We start from the raw sequence: 18,876 nt of genomic DNA, 5'->3' as shown, positions 1-18,876 counted from the left end.
CACTGACCCAAACTAAACAAAATAAGGCACACACAAGGGAGCTGTATGTACATTCAAAACTTTATTTATATGGAATACAGTGTAGAAAGCGTTTTCCCAGTCAAAGCAAATGGCTTGCACAATTACACACGGTGGATATAAAGCCACAAATAGACGGAAAGAAACCCTGCTTTTTCTTCCAACTCGACTGCTTTCAGTTGGTCAAAAACACCCTCTCTCAGCTATCAGCAATTCTTCACAAGGCTTTCTCTTGAACCAACCTTCTATCAAAAGCTCCACTCATGAGATGCATGCTTCCAGCATTCCCAACTAACAAGCAGTAGACAACCCTTGGAGTTGTGTTGTAGTGATGTTTTACAATAATGGTGTGGTCAGATGGATGGTGAGAAGGAGGCTGCCATGGAATCTTCTAGAATCACAACCTCCAATCAGCCTGGTATCCCTCTTTTCACTCCCAGTTACTTTCAATTAATCTTTACTAATTGCCAGTACTCTTCACATCCAGCCACGAAGAACAGGCTTGGTTAATCAGGGGGTCTTTAGAAAGAAGTGTGTTGTGATAGTTATGAAGTGAGGAGGATGCCTAAAGGGTGGAAAGGCTGGAGAGAAAATCTATTTTACAGCCTGCTGGCTTAGGCATCCATCTGGAACAGCTAATTCCCTGTACCCCCCCCCCTTCTCCTTCCTTTCCTCCCCTCTCACATGCACACCCTCTAGCAGTGCACCTGTTCTGGTGTCAGCAGAGAGAAAGGTAGGAGATAGATGGAGAGAGGGCTAACCCTACAGGATGTCTTGTTACTGTATCTTGTTATTGGACATTTAAAATGTTTGCATCTTAAACAAAAGGAGGGGCTTTTTAATTATTATTTTTTTGCAAACGTGGAACAGGACGAGAACACTAACTAGACTGGAGAACACACACACAGAGAACCATCCGTCCTGCCCCCCCCCCCCCCCCCCCACCAAACATACAGCAAATCTTCCCCAAACCTTAAAAAAAAAAAACGACATGGGTTTGAAAATAAATCAAAATTAAATAGGGCCATGTCGAAGAGCCTCGACATTTAAGTCTGCAAACGCAATATAGGATTCCAACACAATACATTTCAGATCATAATAACAATGTACACATACGGATCAAGCCAGGGCCCGTAGCTCCAGGAACAAGCATGGTAAAAAATAAAAAAAAAAAAGGGGAAAAAAAAAATCTTCAAATCCAAAAGCACAGACCTCTCAAGGTGTACTTCACATGATATCAAAGCAGAGAGCCCAGTCATCTAGATTTATCATATATTTCCATTGTTTTTTTGAGTCACGTGATCACGAGAAGATACTAAAAATTTACAATCTTGCTAGAATGACAATCTACACGTGAGAAAAGATCTCTCAGAACCGGAAAGACCGTTTTGAATCCCCTCATCATCATTATCATCGTCATTGTTGTCATCATGCACTAAATAGAACAGCTAGATTTAAGCATTACTTCAGTACATAACACGCAATAAAAAAAAGAACAATTGTCATCTTTACATAGAATTCTTTTTTTTACATTTTGAATCTTTTTTTTGGAAAACAAAACCAGAAATGATAGAATAACTCCAAAACAAAAGAGCTCATTCAGAATACATTGTTGCCATCATTATCATCATCATCATATATAATAATCATCAACATCAGCAATAGCACTGAATCCTTAAAAGCCTTGTGTGATCTAACACAGCACAGCTGTCATAAGAATGAACAGAGAAAGATATGAGGGGTGGGGGGAGGGGTATGGGGGGCGGGTAGGTGAGAGGGGAAAAGAAAGGGGGGAGGGGATTCATGACCCATAGACCTCACCTATACCCCAGTGTATCGTGGGTGCTGTAGGGTAGGGAAGAGGGGGAGGAGGAGCAGTGTGTGACACACGACACCTCGTAGGTGCTGATGCAGGGTCAGTTTCTCTACTCAAGTCCACACCTCAGCATTCGCAAGCCAGAAGCTAACACTGACCCTGGACCAGTATGAGGGCTTGCTCCTCCCACCCCAGACCAGGAGAGGTTGGTGGTGGTGGTGGGGCTGGGTGGTCTAGGCTAGGCATGGGACACATCTAGGAGAGGATGGGGGTGAAGGATGTTTATGGGGGCGAGAGATGGGGGTGGGGTGACAGTGGTCAAGGTGGGATGGTGACACGGCGTGTTCTTCAGTTCTGCATCTGCTCAAAGAACTTGTAGGTGGGGTTCTCATAGCCGTTCTGCTGCATCTTGGACAGGTGCCGTTCCTCGGGGGTGACGGCGGCATCCACCTGCACCAGGGAGGGACGAGTTAGAGCACTGCTCACCTGAACACACACACACACACACACACACACACGCACACAACTTCCCCACCTCGATGACTCCGTGGTGGATGGATGTGTACTGCTTCTTCCTCAGCATCACCAGGGTGATGACGATGACGGTCGCTATGACAACACCACCGACCATCAGCCCGATGATTGCTCCCTTGTTCGAGCCGACGTCCTCCGCGAAAAACACCTGGGGGAGGGGTGAAGACATGACCTGTCAATCACACACCCAGGCCTGCAATGGCACTGCTACAGGAGGCTTAGTTACCTCGTGGAGATTTGGGATCGAGGGGGATGTGGATTAGGGCTAGACATGTTGGTAGGAGAGGGCCTGGCAAATTTAAGGCTCAAACAAACGGGACAGAAAGATGATTTGTAATAGAATGTCAGGATTAAGGGATTACACTTAGGTGTAGAAAGTGAGGGTTTCAGATTGGAGGACGTGGAGAGGGATTTAGGGCGGTAAGCTCAGTGTTCCCGTGGCTGGAGGGGGGGAGCCGGTGTGAGGGCCATTAGAGCGAGGACTCGGGAGGAAAGGAGGTCTCGGGCATGGTCGTTAGCAGGCCGCCGTCTCCGCGGGATACGGTTGCCATGGCGACAACCTTGCAAGTGGGCTGCAAGGACACACTGGAGACTTAAGTGCCACGTGTGTGCGTGTGTGTGTGTGTGTGTGTGTACCAGCTTCTGGTGGTGGACTTCATATCCGGTGCTGTGCCTCTCCTCAGCTTCCATCCTGAGCTCAGGAATCTCCTCTGGCTTCAGACCAGACACTGGAACACATGCAGACAATCACACACATTACACACACACTGCAGCTGCACGTTATCACACACACACACACACACACACAGTAAAGATAACAAACTCAGACACACAACCCACCCGGTCGTGTCGGCAGGCCTCTGTCAGGGATGGGGCGAGCGTCAACAGGAACCACTGAGGAAGGAGAGAGAGAGAGAGGGAAGGAGGAGAGAGAATGTAGTTCATGTCTGGATGATAATCGTTTATTATGCGGGACTGTTCTGTGCCGGAGTGTGCCGAGTGTGCCTCCTACCTTGGTTCTGGGTGTTGGCCTGGTTGAAGCTCTCGGGGTGAATGAAGCCCAGGCCGTCCAGGCCCAGGCCATCCTCCTTGGGCAGCGAGTCCAGGCTGGAGGTGCTGTCGGGCAGGTTGGGCATCAGGGCGTCGTTGCCGTAGCTCACCCTCACGTCGCTCTGCAGGGAGGACAGCTGCTGGGCCATCTCTGCCTGCTCCCTCTGCAGCAGCTCTGGGGGAGGAGGAAGGGAGGGAGGGGGTGTTAGGTAGGTGGAGATGGAGGGGGAGGATCAGGGGAAGACGGGGTGAGGCCAGAGAGGAGAAGAGGATGAGGGGTAGACAGACGTGAGGAGAAGGGGTAGATGTTGATGGGGAGAATAAAGAAACAAAAACAGAAAAAGAGCGAGCGCGAGAGATTGAAAGGAGGGACCGACGGTTCCGTCGCTGCTCAGTAGTGCAGCAAATAGCCATATTGTGTTGCCGAACCGTGTGAATGACTTACTGCGACATTAAAATGTCAGGAACACAATCAAACAGCGCCTGGTTGTATTTTGGACTGAAAACGCATGAGGGTGCATGAGCCATGAGACGGCCCCCGAACAAACCCTCCAGACAGAACAGGAGACGACCACGGGAGTGGAAACGCGTTCCAAAACGACAACATGAATCAATGGTTTCTTCAATTTCCCTTCGATTGATACCGATTTAACATTCAACAGAAAATGTATTTCACGGGGACATTTAATGAATGCAAAGTCAATGTATTTGTTTTACTTCACCTTGATTTAACAAGCAAAGGATGACAGATGGAAACATCTATTTTTTCAAGAAAGTCCTGGCCTAGATAGGCAGTAGTAAGTCATTAGGCCTATGCAACATGAAAGACTATAATTTAAATGATAAAAATCACAGAGGTAAAATAAAATCCTAAAACACTTGACAAACATTTACAGGTCAGGGATTCACCCTCAAAAATCCTTCATCAATGATTTTAAAACACCAATCTGGTTCATCCAGTCTGAAACCAATATGGAAGCTGTTCTAAGTGGATGGAAGAGTACACAAAAGCCCTTTATACCCAATTCAGTTCTGAAATGTGGAACAGCTAACAGGATAGGACCCTGACAGTGAGGCAGGTGCACACCACATTTCTGGCTAATAAAAACACAAACATACTGGTCAAAGACCCAGACCAGTCGATCGGTTTCACCCTGACACGATCTTACGATCTAAAGAGAAAAGTCAACAGCATGCGTTTGTGTGTGGGAGTGTGTGCCGTAGAAGCCGTGGTTGGGCTTAGAGTGGAAAGATAAATTGTATCTGAGTCAGGCACAGACCCAGATGGCTCAGTGACGCAAACACACATATAACTCAAACAACCTCCTAACAAAGACAGGGGCGAGCTGTTCTCATTCTTACTGAGCGGTAATGTGTGTTTGGATGGATTTATAGACGTCCAGCACTAATAACTACATTTTGTAACACAATGCCACATTGACTGTTGCGAAGCGAGACCGAACGACCAGTTAATGAATGATAGCGTCTGCCTTCGACTTCCAGAAAGACGGAAGGACAGGGCAGATACTCACCCACTTGATCCTGAATGTCATCAGCCACACTGGGCACCTTGTAGAGCAGACCCAGAGACTGGTTCATCCTCTCCTCAATCACACGAAGATGGGTCAGCACCTGGACACACACATGCGCACACAATCAACACCTGCACCGAGCAGCACGTACCCATCCCTCCGACACCAGAAGAGGAGCCTCGCCTCCACACAGAGGGGGTCGCTCTCTCCAGGGTGAGTGCTCCCTGGGAGGGGCCCGTACCTGGGGTCGAATCTGGGCCGCCTTCTTGGGGTCCACCATGCGCACGTGCTCAAAGTGCTTGAGGGTGTGCTGCCGGTCCTTCTGCTCGGCGCGCACGTACTTCTTCAGCAGGCTGAACACGTGACGAGGCTGGGTGGGGGGAGGGAGGGAGGGGGAGTCAGATGCTTTGTGAGTCAGAACGTCGTGTGTGTGAGGGAAGTCTTAACGTGGCCTGTGCGTAGGAGCATGCGCTGAACAGAACGTGGGCACCGTGCGCACACGTATTGATGGCACGCGTACCGACGCGCGTCTGTGTGTGGGGGCGTGCATGTCTGTCTGTGTGTGTGTGCCTGTGTCTCTGTGTGTGTGTGTGTGTGTGTGTGTGCGCCTGTGTCTCTGTGTGTGTGTGTGTGTGTGTGTACCCGGGGAGGGTCAGCCTGCAGGGCGGTCAGGTAGCTCTCCAGGGCCAGGCGCCGGCGGTCGTTCAGCAGGGCCTCCACCCTGGCCATGTGCGTCTCCACCAGCTGCTGCCTCTCACTGGCTGCCTCCTGCTCCAGAGCCTCCACGCGCTCCTGGAAACGCTGCACACACACACACACACACCAAGTTAAACACGCAACTCGTTTGTGTAACTTGTATAAACAGAGTTACCGTACTCCCCACACGCGCACAAATACATGTTGTACAGCACAAGCAGTAATAGTCGAATACGTGTGTGTGTGTGTCTGACCTGGATGACAGCCTTCTTATCAGCCCGAGGCAGACTCTTGGCCTCCCGCTCAGCCTCTTCCCACTCCCTCATCACCTAGACACAGGGCCGCAGGACAGAGACCACGGTTATCTACTGTAGGCTAGACAACAATTCCCCCCCCCCCCCCAGATACAGCAACATCTGATTTAGATGTACTCCCTGCTCCCCTGCCTCCCTTCTACCCTCCCTCTCCTTCTCCTCCTCCTCCTCCTCTCCCTCCCTCGTACCTGGGACATCCTGTCTCTGTGCTTGGCCTCCAGACTCTCCTTGGCCTTCTGGAAGTGGGCGTGCTCGTTCTCGTCGCCGGGCGTCTCCAGGTAACGGTCCACGGCGTCGGAGGAGCTGGGGGCGGCGGTGGGCACTGGGGGAGGAGGAGGGTAGGGACGAGGCAGAAGGGTAGGGACGAGGCAGAGGTGAACAGGCATGTTGAGTAAATAAACATGGCACCGCACAATCCCTTTTCTTGTGCTCCTTTTCTGGTTTACCATCGACATTTGTTAGTCAGAAACAAGCCGATTGGAGAGTGAGTGAGCTTGCATTTTGAGGTGAGTGAACTCGAGAGAGAGTGCAAGTGAACGAGCGAGTGAGAGACAGTGAGTGATAGAGCGAGCAGACAAGTGAGTGAGCGAGGCGGTCCTGTCCCCCAGGGTGACCCATCCTCATCCTGCTTCATAGGATCCTCTTCTCTCAGTGACCCGTTCGTGGAATTTGTCCTCAAGGCAAAACTGAAGCTCACATTACACGAAACCTTTCACCTTTCAGCCTAATTAACCATCGACCACAAATGGATGTTCACATGTAGACATTTCTATCTATATCTGTTAGGACTCTACTGAGGGAGGGTGGGTGTGTGTGTGTGTGTGTGTGTGTGTGTGTGTGTAAACCATGTGAGGCTAGTTTGCTCATGTCATATGACTTAACTTCCTCAAATTAGACAGTATTAAAAATACAAATGAACTGAAAGTGCGGTTAGGTTGAGACACAGAGGCAGTATTAGTGGCTCAACCACCCCAGGAGGTTTGACCATGGCTAACTGACATCTCCTGAAACTTTGTGCCGCGGACACGCATAAAACGCCTCCCGTTTGGCTCTGACCCCAGGTCCACCCGTGGAGTTTGATCCTGGTCTGACCACTCACTGACCGCTCTGTGACCATGCGAGAAGTGAGGGAGGGCAGTGTAGAGGGCACAGAGAGAGGGGAACACGGAGAGAAAGACAGAGACGGAGCGAGACAGAGAGGGAGAATGAAAGTGAGAGGGACAGGGAGAGGAAGACAGAAAGAGAGACTGACGGGGGTGGAGAAAGAGGGAAGGAAACAGACAGAGAGAGAGACACAGACAGACATGACGGTACTTTCATTCCCACACTGCTGCGGCACCTTCACACCTCCGCCATGCTCCACAGAGCAGAAACGACACACCTAGCCCGACACACATGCACGCACCTGAATCTGCGGGATAAGGGGAAAATACGTGACTAGTTAGGAGAGGCGGAGAGGGGACAAATATAGAGAATGGGGCAGGAGGGAGGGAAGAGATATCATGTGCCCTCAGTGACACACACAGATGTCTAGACTGCCAGGTCACTGCTACACAAACATTCCAATCAGTGTGAGGAAGAAACCTTTGACTCCCGTTTATCAAAAGGCACACAGACACACACACAGACAGACAAGACAAACAGACGGTGGCGCTCGCTCGAAAAAAAAACCACGAAAAATGAAGTGTTTAAAATAGGAGTCTGGAAGTGGCGGACAGTCTTGTTAGTGTGTACAGTCTCCAATCCACAGAGCACGTGCGTGCATGGATCGGTTTACGTTAAGACACACACACACACAACCAGTGGTGTTGAGAGGCACCAGAGGTTAGCCAGCCGGCAGCGAGGTTAGCAGCTAGGCGGCTAGCAGTAACACAGCGGGGGGGGGGGTGACTTACGGACGCTGTCGCAGACAGACAGGCAGTATTCCTCCGACTCAAAGTTATTCCGGTTGCCCCCACAGCCCCCGTAGATAAACTGGGCACAGCGGCCCTCCTCGCGGTCATAGTACCAGCGGGGCAGCATGGCGCGACAAGGACCAGTCTCCGCACTCGCCCAGCACACCTCTGAGAGGAGACACGCATGTACACACGCACACAGGTCAGCAGACGCACGCACACGCACACGCACACACACACACACACACACACACGTGTCCATGTCCTCTCGTGTGCAGGCTTGCTCACACACACACACATTTGACTCAAGTTGCAACCTTTTTGAGTCAGCTACGATTTGTCAGGCCTGTGAGAAGCACGTGTGGACACGCACGCACACACACACACACACACACACACACACACACACACAGGCTCACCTCTGACGACCTCCTCCACCGACTCGGTGGTGGTGGTGGTGGTCGTCGTCATGGCAACGTTGGTGGTGGGCTCGTCGTCGCGCTCGTCGATGACGTCGTCGTCGTCCTCCTCCTCCTCCTCTTCCTCGCCGTCTCCGTCCTGGTCGTTGTCCAGCACCCCCTCCTCCACCTCCTCTTCCTCCTCCTCCTCCTCCTCCACCACCTCGTCATCCTCGTCATCTTCTACCACAGCAGGCTCCTCCTCTTCCTGCTGCTGTTGCTGCACTGTTGGCTCCGCCTCCCGGGGCATACTGAGGAGAGAGAGAGCGAGAACGAGAGAGAGCGATGGAGAAAGAAAAAGGGAGAGAAAGGGAGAAAGGGACAGAGGGAGAGAGAAAATGAGAGAGAGATACTATGTGTCAATGTCAATTGTTGCATGTCACATCCACACTGTTCATACCACAAACACTAGTCCATAGCGTGACGTGTGTGTGTGTGTGTACCTGTTGTCGGTGTAGTCGGCCTCAGCTCCGCCCCACCACACGTCTGAATCGTCCTCGTCCTGCTCGCCACTGTCGGCCGAGCGCTCGGCCTCCGCGGGACAGCACACGAACTCCACCCCCCGGAAGCGGTCGATGCCACAGGGCAACAGCATGCCGTAGTCATGGAGATTCATGGTTCGGTCTCCGCAGGACTGGGTAGGGGAATGATGGGTTACAAACATGTCCGTTTATGTGTGCGAGTGTGTGTTGACAATATGTATTGTGTGTGTGTGTGTGTGTGTGTGTGTCTCACCTCCTTGGCCACAGTGTGCCAGTGCAGGTGGCTCTCACACTGGTCCATGCGCTCCTGGTGCAGGAACTTGCACTTGTCAGGAACCAGCAGGGCATCGCTCACAAACTCCCCAACTGCAACACACACACACACACACACTTAATATACCCACATATATACAGCCTCTCCACAGATTTCGCCACCCACCTGCACACACACACAGTTCTAACCACCCACACATAAGACCACACACACACACACGCACGCACCCAGGCAGCGATAGGGCACCACGATGTGCAGGTGACTGCGGCACTGCTTGCGTCCCTTTTTGCACCAGTCCTGGATGCTGACTGGCTGGTTGGCCTCCACCACGTTGGTGATCTGGAGATCAGGGTACACCTGCACACACAGAGCACGCTCCATCAGTCTGCCCATCCCTTCTCGTCCCCCCCCCCCCTCCTCTCCTCCCCTCCTGGTCCACCTCTCCCCCCCGCCCTTGCTCCAGCTAGCCTCACTGTCCTCGTCCTCTCCCCTGCGAATCCCTTCCTCTCCTCTTGTCACCCTCTGTTCAGTATTCTTTGTAACCTTCAGCCCCCTCCCTCCCCCGATATTAGTTCTTGTTGTTACTAATTACTTTGTTGATTTCACGCCAGCATTTTTCCCCTCCCCTGCCTGCAGTTTATCCTTTCTTCACCCTTCCACCTGACCCAATTCTCTGTACTCCTCCTTTTCTCAAAAGCCTTCCTTGTGTTTTTCCCCCTCCCGTCTCTCCCGAGATGCTCCCTTTCTCCGAATTCGTTCCTCTGTGCCAGTAATCCCTCCCTCTCATCCTTTCCACTCCACCCTCCCCGCTTCCCCTCTCGGCCTCACCATCTACGCTCACATGGCCACATTCCTTACCACCCCCCCCCCCCCCACCCCCACCACCACCCTATCCTTACTCCTCCTCGCCCTTTCCACCTCCTCCTCCTCCTCCTCCTCCTCTCCTACCTCCTGGCAGTACTGCAGGATGCCCTCCTTGGTTCCGATGCAACTCTTGGTTCCGGAAGGGTCCGACTCCCACTTGCCGCTCTGGACGTTGATGTGCATGTTTAGCTTCCCACAGAACATGGCCACCTGGGGCTCCGCCAGCAGACCCATGGACTCATCTGTCGGCACCTGAGGAGGAGAGGAGGTGGTGAGGGAGAACAGGGAGGTAAGGGTGGGGTGGCGCCGGGTGGGAGAACGAGTGAAAGAAGAGGTTCGGGGGAGAAGAAGAAGGAAAGGAGAGAGGAAGAAAGGGAAGATGAGGTTAACTTGGATGCTGCTGGCACATCAACGAGCCCCACCCACGAGATGCGTCTGAGGCCTTTAAGCCAGGCGGATCAATCACCCGATAATCTGTTCCAAATGAGGGGCTGGATGTTAACAAGAAGCGTCTTGTAGACCAATCAGGAGAGCGAGCAACATGCACTCACACTCTCCTTGTGCCCTCTCTCCAAGTCCCATAAATGGAACCAAGCACCCAATCACGTCAGGGGGGTAAAACCTGTGCGCGTCTCCATGTAATTTTCTCGGCCCTGGACTGGTAATGGGGTTATGTAACTGTATTGACGACGTGCAGGGCTGCCTCCATCTCTGCCACGCCAACTGAGGGAGTGAAGGCAGACAGGAATCGAGGCAGATGAGGAGAGCGTGTGGGTAGTGTCATGCTGACCAAGCCGTCCGCATGCATAAGGAGGTTCCCTCAGGGAAGGAGGTGCAGCACAGACAGTGAATGACTGCATTGTGTGGGGAAATGGAGACCACAAAGAAAGAGTTTGCTAGCGAGGGAGGGAGGGTGGGGGGGGGGTGGGAGAGAGAGAGAGGGAGACTGATGCCATTGTGTATTCCATAATCTCGTTAGTGGTTCGACCGTTCTGGCAACAACACAAATGTTTGCTTGTGAAGTGGATAACATATTTTGGCCGGACTTGATTCACTTGAGCAGTCGATGCAATGTTTTTCCCTTCTCCAGCGAATTCAAACAAGAACCACACGGACACGCACACATCAGATTGGCGCCTTATGCTCTGTGAAGCTACTGTCTAAAGAAGTTCATGTCCTTCACGCCAACCTGCTACAACACATGCCCTGGTGAACCGCATGTCTCGTAAATCCCTCTCAACAAACACACAAACACACAGCATTAAATCCTTCTCATACTCACCCTCCATACACACACACGCGGCATCAAATCCCCTTCACACTCTCCAGACACACCAACACACCCAGCGGGGTGTGCCATCCGTGGCACCCCCGGCCGTTCTCAGCCTCAACACATGGTCACCTTAGCCCAGGCCAGCAGCACTAACTCTGCCATCTGCACCAGTGGGGTTACTTGGGGACCGGGGCTCAACTCCCATCCTGCCATCTGGGAGCCCTGAGCATGAGCACTCAGGGACCGGGGATAAACAGCCGTCCATCTTATAAACATGCAGGGGAGGGCTAAGGTTAAACCCCGCCCTGTGGATGTGCTGTGGTTCCATGTTGTCCAAGAGCAGGTATGGATTTGACTCAGCGGTTTGATCGCCTACAAGTTACTTTCAAATCAATCCTGTCCCGTTTTGGCTTGTAAACGATGCCCTTTCTCACTTGTCCCCGGACATCCCTCTTCCATGGCCTCTCCCCCATCCCAATCTCCCATCGCTTCCCTCCCTGCCTCCAGCAATCGCCCTAACCTCTCTCTTCTCTGACTGTTCTTTGCAAGGGGAGGGTTGGGGCGAGCAGCCAAATCCTTCTGCAGTCTCATCAATCTCCGTTTCTAGAACACACTGAGAGCCAGGGGTGTGTGAAAGGAAAAGTGGAGGGGAGGGGGTGGGCATGAGAGAAAGCAATAAACACCACAGGGAAAGACAGGAAGAGATTGGAATATAGACAGATTGGTCAATAATCCTCTGTCTCAGAAGGTCAAGTGCTATGCCACATTACAAGATGCAGTAGAGAAAGAGAGAGACAGACAGACACAGAGAGAGAGAGACACAGAGAGAGACAGAGAGACAGAGTGGGTGAGAGAGAGGCCGGGGGGGGGGGGGTGAGTAGCAGTAGTAGTAACAGCAGCAGTAATAGTAACATGGTGGGCTTGATGCGAAGCGACAGGGCTTCCCTGAACAGCCTGCTCGCTCGCTCGCCTCTGCCGGCCCTCATCCCTCCGCTCGACCAGGCTGCCATCTCATCCATCGTCTGGCCAACCTGCCGCGAGTAATCTGGGAGGAGAATTAGGACTGAGCCCGGGCGACATATCCCCCCCTGCTAGTCCCAACCCACAGTGAAGGAACTCACGGCACAGTGCTTCCAGTCACAACCAGCCAATCGCCACACAACCATTGTGAACAGCACACCGAGGCCGACAGGATGGAGGATGGTGTGTGTGTGCGTGTGTGTTTAAGACAGCTGCAAGCCACGCCAGCGCAGACCTGAGTACTATTCCTTGAAGCAGCTCTTGCATCACAGGGCTAGACGTTGATATACTGATACGTTAATCTCCCTCTATCATGCACAAAAACGCTGAAAGGAACAACAGATCTAGATACAAAATTATGTATATTTAATTTTGTATCAATTTGATACCATCTCAAACAAGAGCCAGGCTATCACAGCTGGCTAATGCAGGAGCTGATATCGTTGCTTCTTGATAAGCAGGTTTCGAGGCTGCCGCTATCCATCATAGCAAGATGTGCCTTGGAGCTAGCTACATTAGCTAATTAACACAACTGCTGAGGCCAAGGGGAAAATGGCTGATGCCATGGAAACTAGTGCAGGGCTCCTTTGAAATTTTGAAGTTCTGTTCTTTGTCGGCCTGTTTGTCTGTGTGCAATTTCCAAAGTGGGCCACCGTGTGTTTGTGGAAATAGTCAATCATATACCCAGGGTCTAGTCTTTGAACCAGCTGTAACACTCACAATTTGAACGGTGAGACATTTTCTAAAGGAGAATTATGTTTGTCCAATTACTGCTTCAGCCAACACTCAATTTAACCAATTTAGGATCTCATTTCCAAGTTCAGTTATTGACAGACCCAGATTTCATCAGAAATCTTTCATCATCTAGAATTCCACTACAGTTTCACAGTAACTGTACACACCCACATGCATAACAGTTGTGAAATATTCCAATTAGCCTAAATCAAATCCTGTCAGACCATAATTTTTATAAAAGGGATCTATAAACAAACAAACACTTTGCTCCTTGTTTGGTCTGAAAGACCCTGTAGTCCTTCGTCAATGTTTGCTACCTCATTTGGCCAGCGATTAGTTCAGATGACGCAATTGGCTCTTGGGCGTGTCTCTCAGCCCAGAATAATTATTCTATTGGTTAACCAAATTCCCTATGGCCCTGCCTTCCCAGATGACAATGTTCCCATTGGTTTATGCAGGAGTCCCTTGTGTTGGGTTTGGCCTGGGGTAAAATCTTGTTCTTCCTCCATCTGTTTCTCACTCTTTTCATAACATTAACACACGCACGCAAACACACGCATCAGATGGTGGAAATCGGTCCTGGCTGGCCCCAAGTGATGTTAATTGTGGAGAGGGTCTTATCAGAGTGGTTCAGGCCTGCCGGGGGGCGGGGGGTCTGGGATGAGGGTGGTGCCTGGGGAAGACCCCCTGAGGGTCTGGATGTGTTTTGAGGGATCTTCTCAACCCTCTACCAACCCGGGGGGGGGGGCGAGAGAGAGATACCACAAAGCCAGATCGCAAAGGCAGCCTCGTATCGAAAATGGTGGGGATTAGCGATGACGCATAGACAAATGGTTGCTTTTTCATCGATTCTTTTTTCTACAGAGCACAGGAAACGGGAGCTGTGGGAAACCAGTTAGCGAGGAAGTGTGTGGACTGAACTGGAGAAGGCAGGAGAGGTGTCAAGACTACCTCTTCCTATCTCCCACACACACACAGGCTGACCGAAACACACACACACACTTTAGCAGTTGGCGAGCAGAACATCCAGTGACTTAAACCTCTGGCTTGAGCTCATCTTTGAACTTGTGCACTGGTGTGTGTGTGTGTGTGTGTGTGCGCCTGTAATGATATCTGCACCTGGTCTTGGGGACCGGATCTTCTCCGGGGAATGTGTTACTGTGATTACAGGGCAATCAGACCTCCAGCCTCTCACACCCCTGCCTGCCAACATTCCAATTACAGGCAAGACACCCGGGACGGAAGAGTGGTTGCCTTGGCTATCACCATGACGATGGGGTCTATCTTGACGTCTGTTCCCATTGGACCTGCGGCAGACTCACCACCACCCCCCCCCCCACCCCCCAACGTGCTATGACGACAAGCAACAGCCCTTCTTGCCAAGCCCGTTTGGGAGCAGGCAGGTCATCATAAAAGTGTGTTTGTGGTGTGAGGGGGATGAGTCTGTGTGTGCGAGTGTCTGTTGAGATGTAGGAGAGCATGTGTGTGTGTGTGTGTGTGTATATGAGGAGCAGTTCCAGTTATGGTTTCCTGACCCCCCCCCCCCACCCTCCCCTCCCCTCCAGCCAGGCAGCTCACATGGGCTGTGCCCTGCCAGCCCAGATGGCCTGATCTGCTGGTGACCACCACCACAGCAGACATCTGTCATCCAAACCCTGGACGACATCATCATCCCTGGTCTCTGATAAGCTTTAGGGACAAAAAAACTAATAAATCAGCTTTTGAAACTAATGCACACTAGTTACACTTGTATCACATAATGGTTTGGAACCACACACACACACACACACGCACAGAGGACATTACCCTTTTGATAAGGCTCTTAATTTTTAATTCCTTCACATTTGGGTCTGTATTATTCCCTAACATTTCCTGGTACTTGAGCAGCTTTCCTTCCAGTGATCTAAAGCAATTCACAGTCGGAATTGATGGCCCCTCCCAGTTATTATGTAAGTGCAGTGCTAGCAATATTGGGGCACATTCTATGCAAGCACACCCATACACAGCATGCACCTCTATCTGCATGAACACAAGTGAAGGAAGTCCATTACAGCAGAGACCAAACAAGACACAACACCCAAGAATAGCCAGGCACATCCAAGTATATCCCATGGCTTCATGACACACCGGGGTCAGGAGGTCAGGCTGGCAGGACTGGCATTCTCAAGCAGACTTTCACTCCATAAAAGAACCAATGGACGTTTACAAGACCAGCAAAAAAGGGGTTTGCGTTTAGCAGTGGGTGCAAATCGACGGAATCCAAGCCCTCGGTTCGGATTGGCTGGGGGCTGGAAAGTAACAGACTTCTGAGTTGATTCCTTTTCATGAAAAGGAGTCTCGAGTTTTGTCTGAAGATATACGTGAAACATGTCCCTACTTGCTTGCACGACACATGTGACAGACACTTGGATGGCCCTATGGAGTACTTAGCGAGGAAGAAAACACAGGAGTTGGTGCTAGTGGTGCGGCAAGCAAGAAGAGAGAGGGAGGGAAGGTGAGAGACAGGAATATCGCTCTACGGCAGCGTCTCTCTAATTATAGTCCGGGTGCCAGGCGCCGGGGGAAGGCACTGCCGCCACGACAACCCTGGAAACCTTCGAGTTTGGAGAAAAAACTGAAATGGGACTACAGCGAGCGGCCATTTTAAATACAGTATTGTCATTTGTGTTCCTGGGGTGCAGTGGGTAGTGAGGACAATTAGAAAGTCAAATGGAAGGTGTCACCTTTGCCGTAGAAGATGGGAGGGACTTGTGGTCACCTCACTGTAATCCACACGTGTTTGGTAATTCTTAAGACTTAGCTGTTAAGTCAACCATCTTACCTAGGTATTTGGCAGAACACCAATGTCTGTACATTGGTGTGCAAGATGACTAAAACTGCTATTTTCACCATCGCTGTGTGTGTGCGGCGTGTTTGTGTACATCCTCAATGATTAAAAGACTTATTCATCAATCTCCTTGACACGGACCTAGAATCTGCCCCCCCTCCCCCTCCCTTTTCTCAGTTCCAGCTGAATAATAACACATCGACCATGGTGTGACAGACTGAAGTAATGACTCAATGTTGATTACATTTCTGGAAGCCGGGCCTCTCCTCCCTGGACCCTGGCTGGATTGTCAAGCTCTGGGTCACGCATGGATCCGCGAAGGTCGCTTGGCCCGCCTCGCTAAAAAGGGCACATCCGTCACGCCACAGTCATCATCGCGACACACGGCGCACCCGCATCTCGCCATCGGACTCGTGTATACGGCGGCGGCGCCGCGGCGCCAGGATTGATTATCTCACACCGCCGATGCTAGGGGAGGGGGGGGGGGACGCTCTCGCCCCACAGCCATGGGACGAGGAGGAGGGAAGTTGTAAAAAAATAAAACAAAAAATTGGTTCTTATTTGAAGGGCCTTTGAACGCTGCAGCGTCGAGGCGCGGTTAGGAGCCTGGCAGCGAAGAATCATCTCTGATCTCTCTGAGCCTCACTGGCCTGATTTGACTGAGATCAGCTCTCCTCCACGCAAACCATGGGGCCACCTCCACAGGCAGACACATTCACAGTCAGGGGAGGGGGGCCAGCATGGACTGAGAGAAAGACACACACACACACACACAGAGAGAGAGGGAAAGAGAGACAGAGAGAGACGAGGTGGGGGAGGAGTTGAAGAGAGGTACCAAAAGACAACAAACTGAGTGGGGAGGTGCATCCTCTGCCAGAGAAGCCAACAGCCACGATAACACAACAAATGCTGTGTGACGACCAAGCAATAAAAGCTGAAATTCCTGTCTGGCGGGCCAGAGGCATGACACAAGAGAGGGCACAACAACCTGTTAAAAGGCCTGAACAGCATAACAGTGTTAACGGTCAGGGGAACAGTGGAGAGATGGCACTGCAGTGTTCGCCGTGGAAGGTGCCAAAGGGAAACAACGGGTGCACCAACAGGAATAATTTGCACTAATGGTGTTGAGATCGGCTATGTTGCCTTGGGCTGAATGACTACAGTGCTTTGCCAGACTGCTTTCTCTGGTCCTCAACCCATTGCCCTAGCATGAAAACCACACAATGGCTGGAATTCAGTTTCCACACTCAACACCATCCATGGAGAGGGTAATTAACAAGGAACCTGATGTAACCAGCATGTAGAGCAGAAAAGGTCATTTATACAAAAGAATTTGAAGCAAAAAAGAAAGAAAGCATTTGTTGATTGATGTTCAACAATAGATGATGTAGGTTTGCTGACATGACACATGAAACGGGTATTCAATCCCAAATGGTCTTCCTACAGCCAGGTTTGAGAAATACAGCGATAACCACTGGTAAAAGTGTCACCGTAACATAAAAGAACTACAATAATTTGAACTTGTTCATCTGTGAGAAAGCGGCTGCTGTGAAACAGAGGAATGTGCATTTGAGAATAATGGCTATTATGTGAGGAACGGACGCATATCGACCCGTTACAAGTAGCGCCTTTATTAAATGTATCCTACACTGACCAGCAACATTTGTTTCCAGAACCGCAGTTCCCAAGTTTATTCGAAATGTTGCATCTGGAACGCCGCAACTGTTGTTCTGATAGGTAGGAAAGACGCTAAATATGGTTGTAAAACATGTCTTTGTAGCCGACAATGCCACATTCACACATACATGGCACGTCGCCCAAGATAGATGATCCGTTATTATGTGAAACACATCCCTGGAATCTCGGCCAGGGCCAAATCCTAAACTTGCCTCTACTGATATATATATATATATATTTTTACCAAAGTTCAAGACACTCAAAACAACTTGAAATGTCAAAGGAACATGCTGTCATGGTTGTTAAAATGCTAAAGTAATGCTGTGCGAGGCGAGTGCTAGTTTCCCAATGTTCTGACTGTGGAATGCTGCAGTATACCGCCGCCATCTTACTTCTGCCTCTCTACATTCTCTTTATCCTCAACATGAAACATGTTGACGAGCAGGAAAATGTTCTGCGGCCGTTATTTGCATGGCTCCGTGCAATGTCAACCTAACACATTAAGAATTTGTTACCCTTATCTTAATCGTTTATTTTAAAGTTTTTTTTCCCCTCTCTAATGGGCCTATATAACCAATTAGGCCTATATAAAGATTTCCATCTCCAACACGCCCACCCCACAAGGGTCTCATTTCTCCAAACATTTAAGAAACACACAATATCACCCCCAACTCAATCGATGTAGACTTAAAAATCATATTATGGACAAAATGTGGCGTGTGTAGGCTATACGGCTGTGTGTAGTCTTAACCAAAGGACAAATGCACAGACGAAATCACGCCCGATTGAAATAGAGAATTTCTATTTTGTCAATAATTTTGAACAAGCCAAGTTTACCCGAATAGGCATTTGTATCCCATATTTTTAAACAAATGTATTGTTCTTAGGTTCGGACACGTGTATTTACACAATGTAAACGATCGGCAGAATAACATTCGCGAGATGACAACGAATGCCAACAAGGACAAGATTGAAAGATATATATTCGGTCCATCCGAACTCGAGGTAGCCTTACTCTGAAATCGATCTTAAAATGCATTTCTTTAAACATTCAGAAGTACACAGTTCCTGACTTTGGTTTCATCATGGTCTATTCACGCGTAATTAACCCCCTCTGTTTGGAACATGGCCCAACTAATCTCACAACAGCCGCGGAAGAGAACAGGAATGGTAGCGGTAATCACCGCCTGGTTTCATCCCGTCTAAACCCTTCCTTACCTCAATAGCAAGCGCCGAGGTCGTCGCCACCACCAGCAGCAACAAAGCCATACGGTCCCCCATGCCGATTTCTTGTCACAACGCGTCCAATGTGCGATGTGTCGGGGCTTATTTTATGTATCCGTGGGTGTAGGTATGCAGCGTGACTCTCTCGGTGTGTGTTGCTCTCTGTGTGATGGAGAACGATACCGAG

General features: G+C 50.4%; 1 protein-coding gene across 1 annotated transcript; it reads right to left on the bottom strand.

Annotated features, from left to right (window-relative positions):
• Positions 1 to 41: 41 nt before the first annotated feature.
• Positions 42 to 18,876, bottom strand: appa (amyloid beta (A4) precursor protein a). The gene is made up of 17 exons (XM_084667830.1): positions 18,684 to 18,876; positions 10,018 to 10,185; positions 9,297 to 9,426; positions 9,049 to 9,161; positions 8,757 to 8,947; positions 8,275 to 8,564; positions 7,856 to 8,023; positions 6,149 to 6,282; positions 5,901 to 5,975; positions 5,593 to 5,751; positions 5,192 to 5,320; positions 4,951 to 5,050; positions 3,381 to 3,593; positions 3,209 to 3,262; positions 3,005 to 3,096; positions 2,370 to 2,516; positions 42 to 2,284 (listed from the first exon to the last, which is right to left on the bottom strand). Exons 1-17 carry the CDS (start codon positions 18,744 to 18,746, stop codon positions 2,183 to 2,185), a joined length of 2,328 nt encoding a protein of 775 aa, XP_084523956.1. The 5' UTR covers positions 18,747 to 18,876; the 3' UTR covers positions 42 to 2,182.

This window comes from Hypomesus nipponensis, chromosome 12 (assembly GCF_054491055.1).
Source record: "Hypomesus nipponensis isolate SF chromosome 12, ASM5449105v1, whole genome shotgun sequence".
NCBI lineage: Eukaryota > Metazoa > Chordata > Actinopteri > Osmeriformes > Osmeridae > Hypomesus > Hypomesus nipponensis.
Note: the sequence above shows the minus strand (reverse complement) of the source record. Positions and strands in the feature narration are given on the sequence as shown.

Bases quoted from the DNA above. Each gene is read 5' to 3' on its own strand.
- appa (XM_084667830.1), bottom strand. From the start codon at position 18,746: ATGGGGGACCGTATGGCTTTGTTGCTGCTGGTGGTGGCGACGACCTCG. The intron at 5,321-5,592 runs GTACACACACAC...CCCCCCACCCAG, and splicing joins TGCAGGCTGACCCTCCCCGG to CCTCGTCACGTGTTCAGCCT. The intron at 3,594-4,950 runs GTGAGTATCTGC...CTCCTCCCCCAG, and splicing joins TGACATTCAGGATCAAGTGG to AGCTGCTGCAGAGGGAGCAG.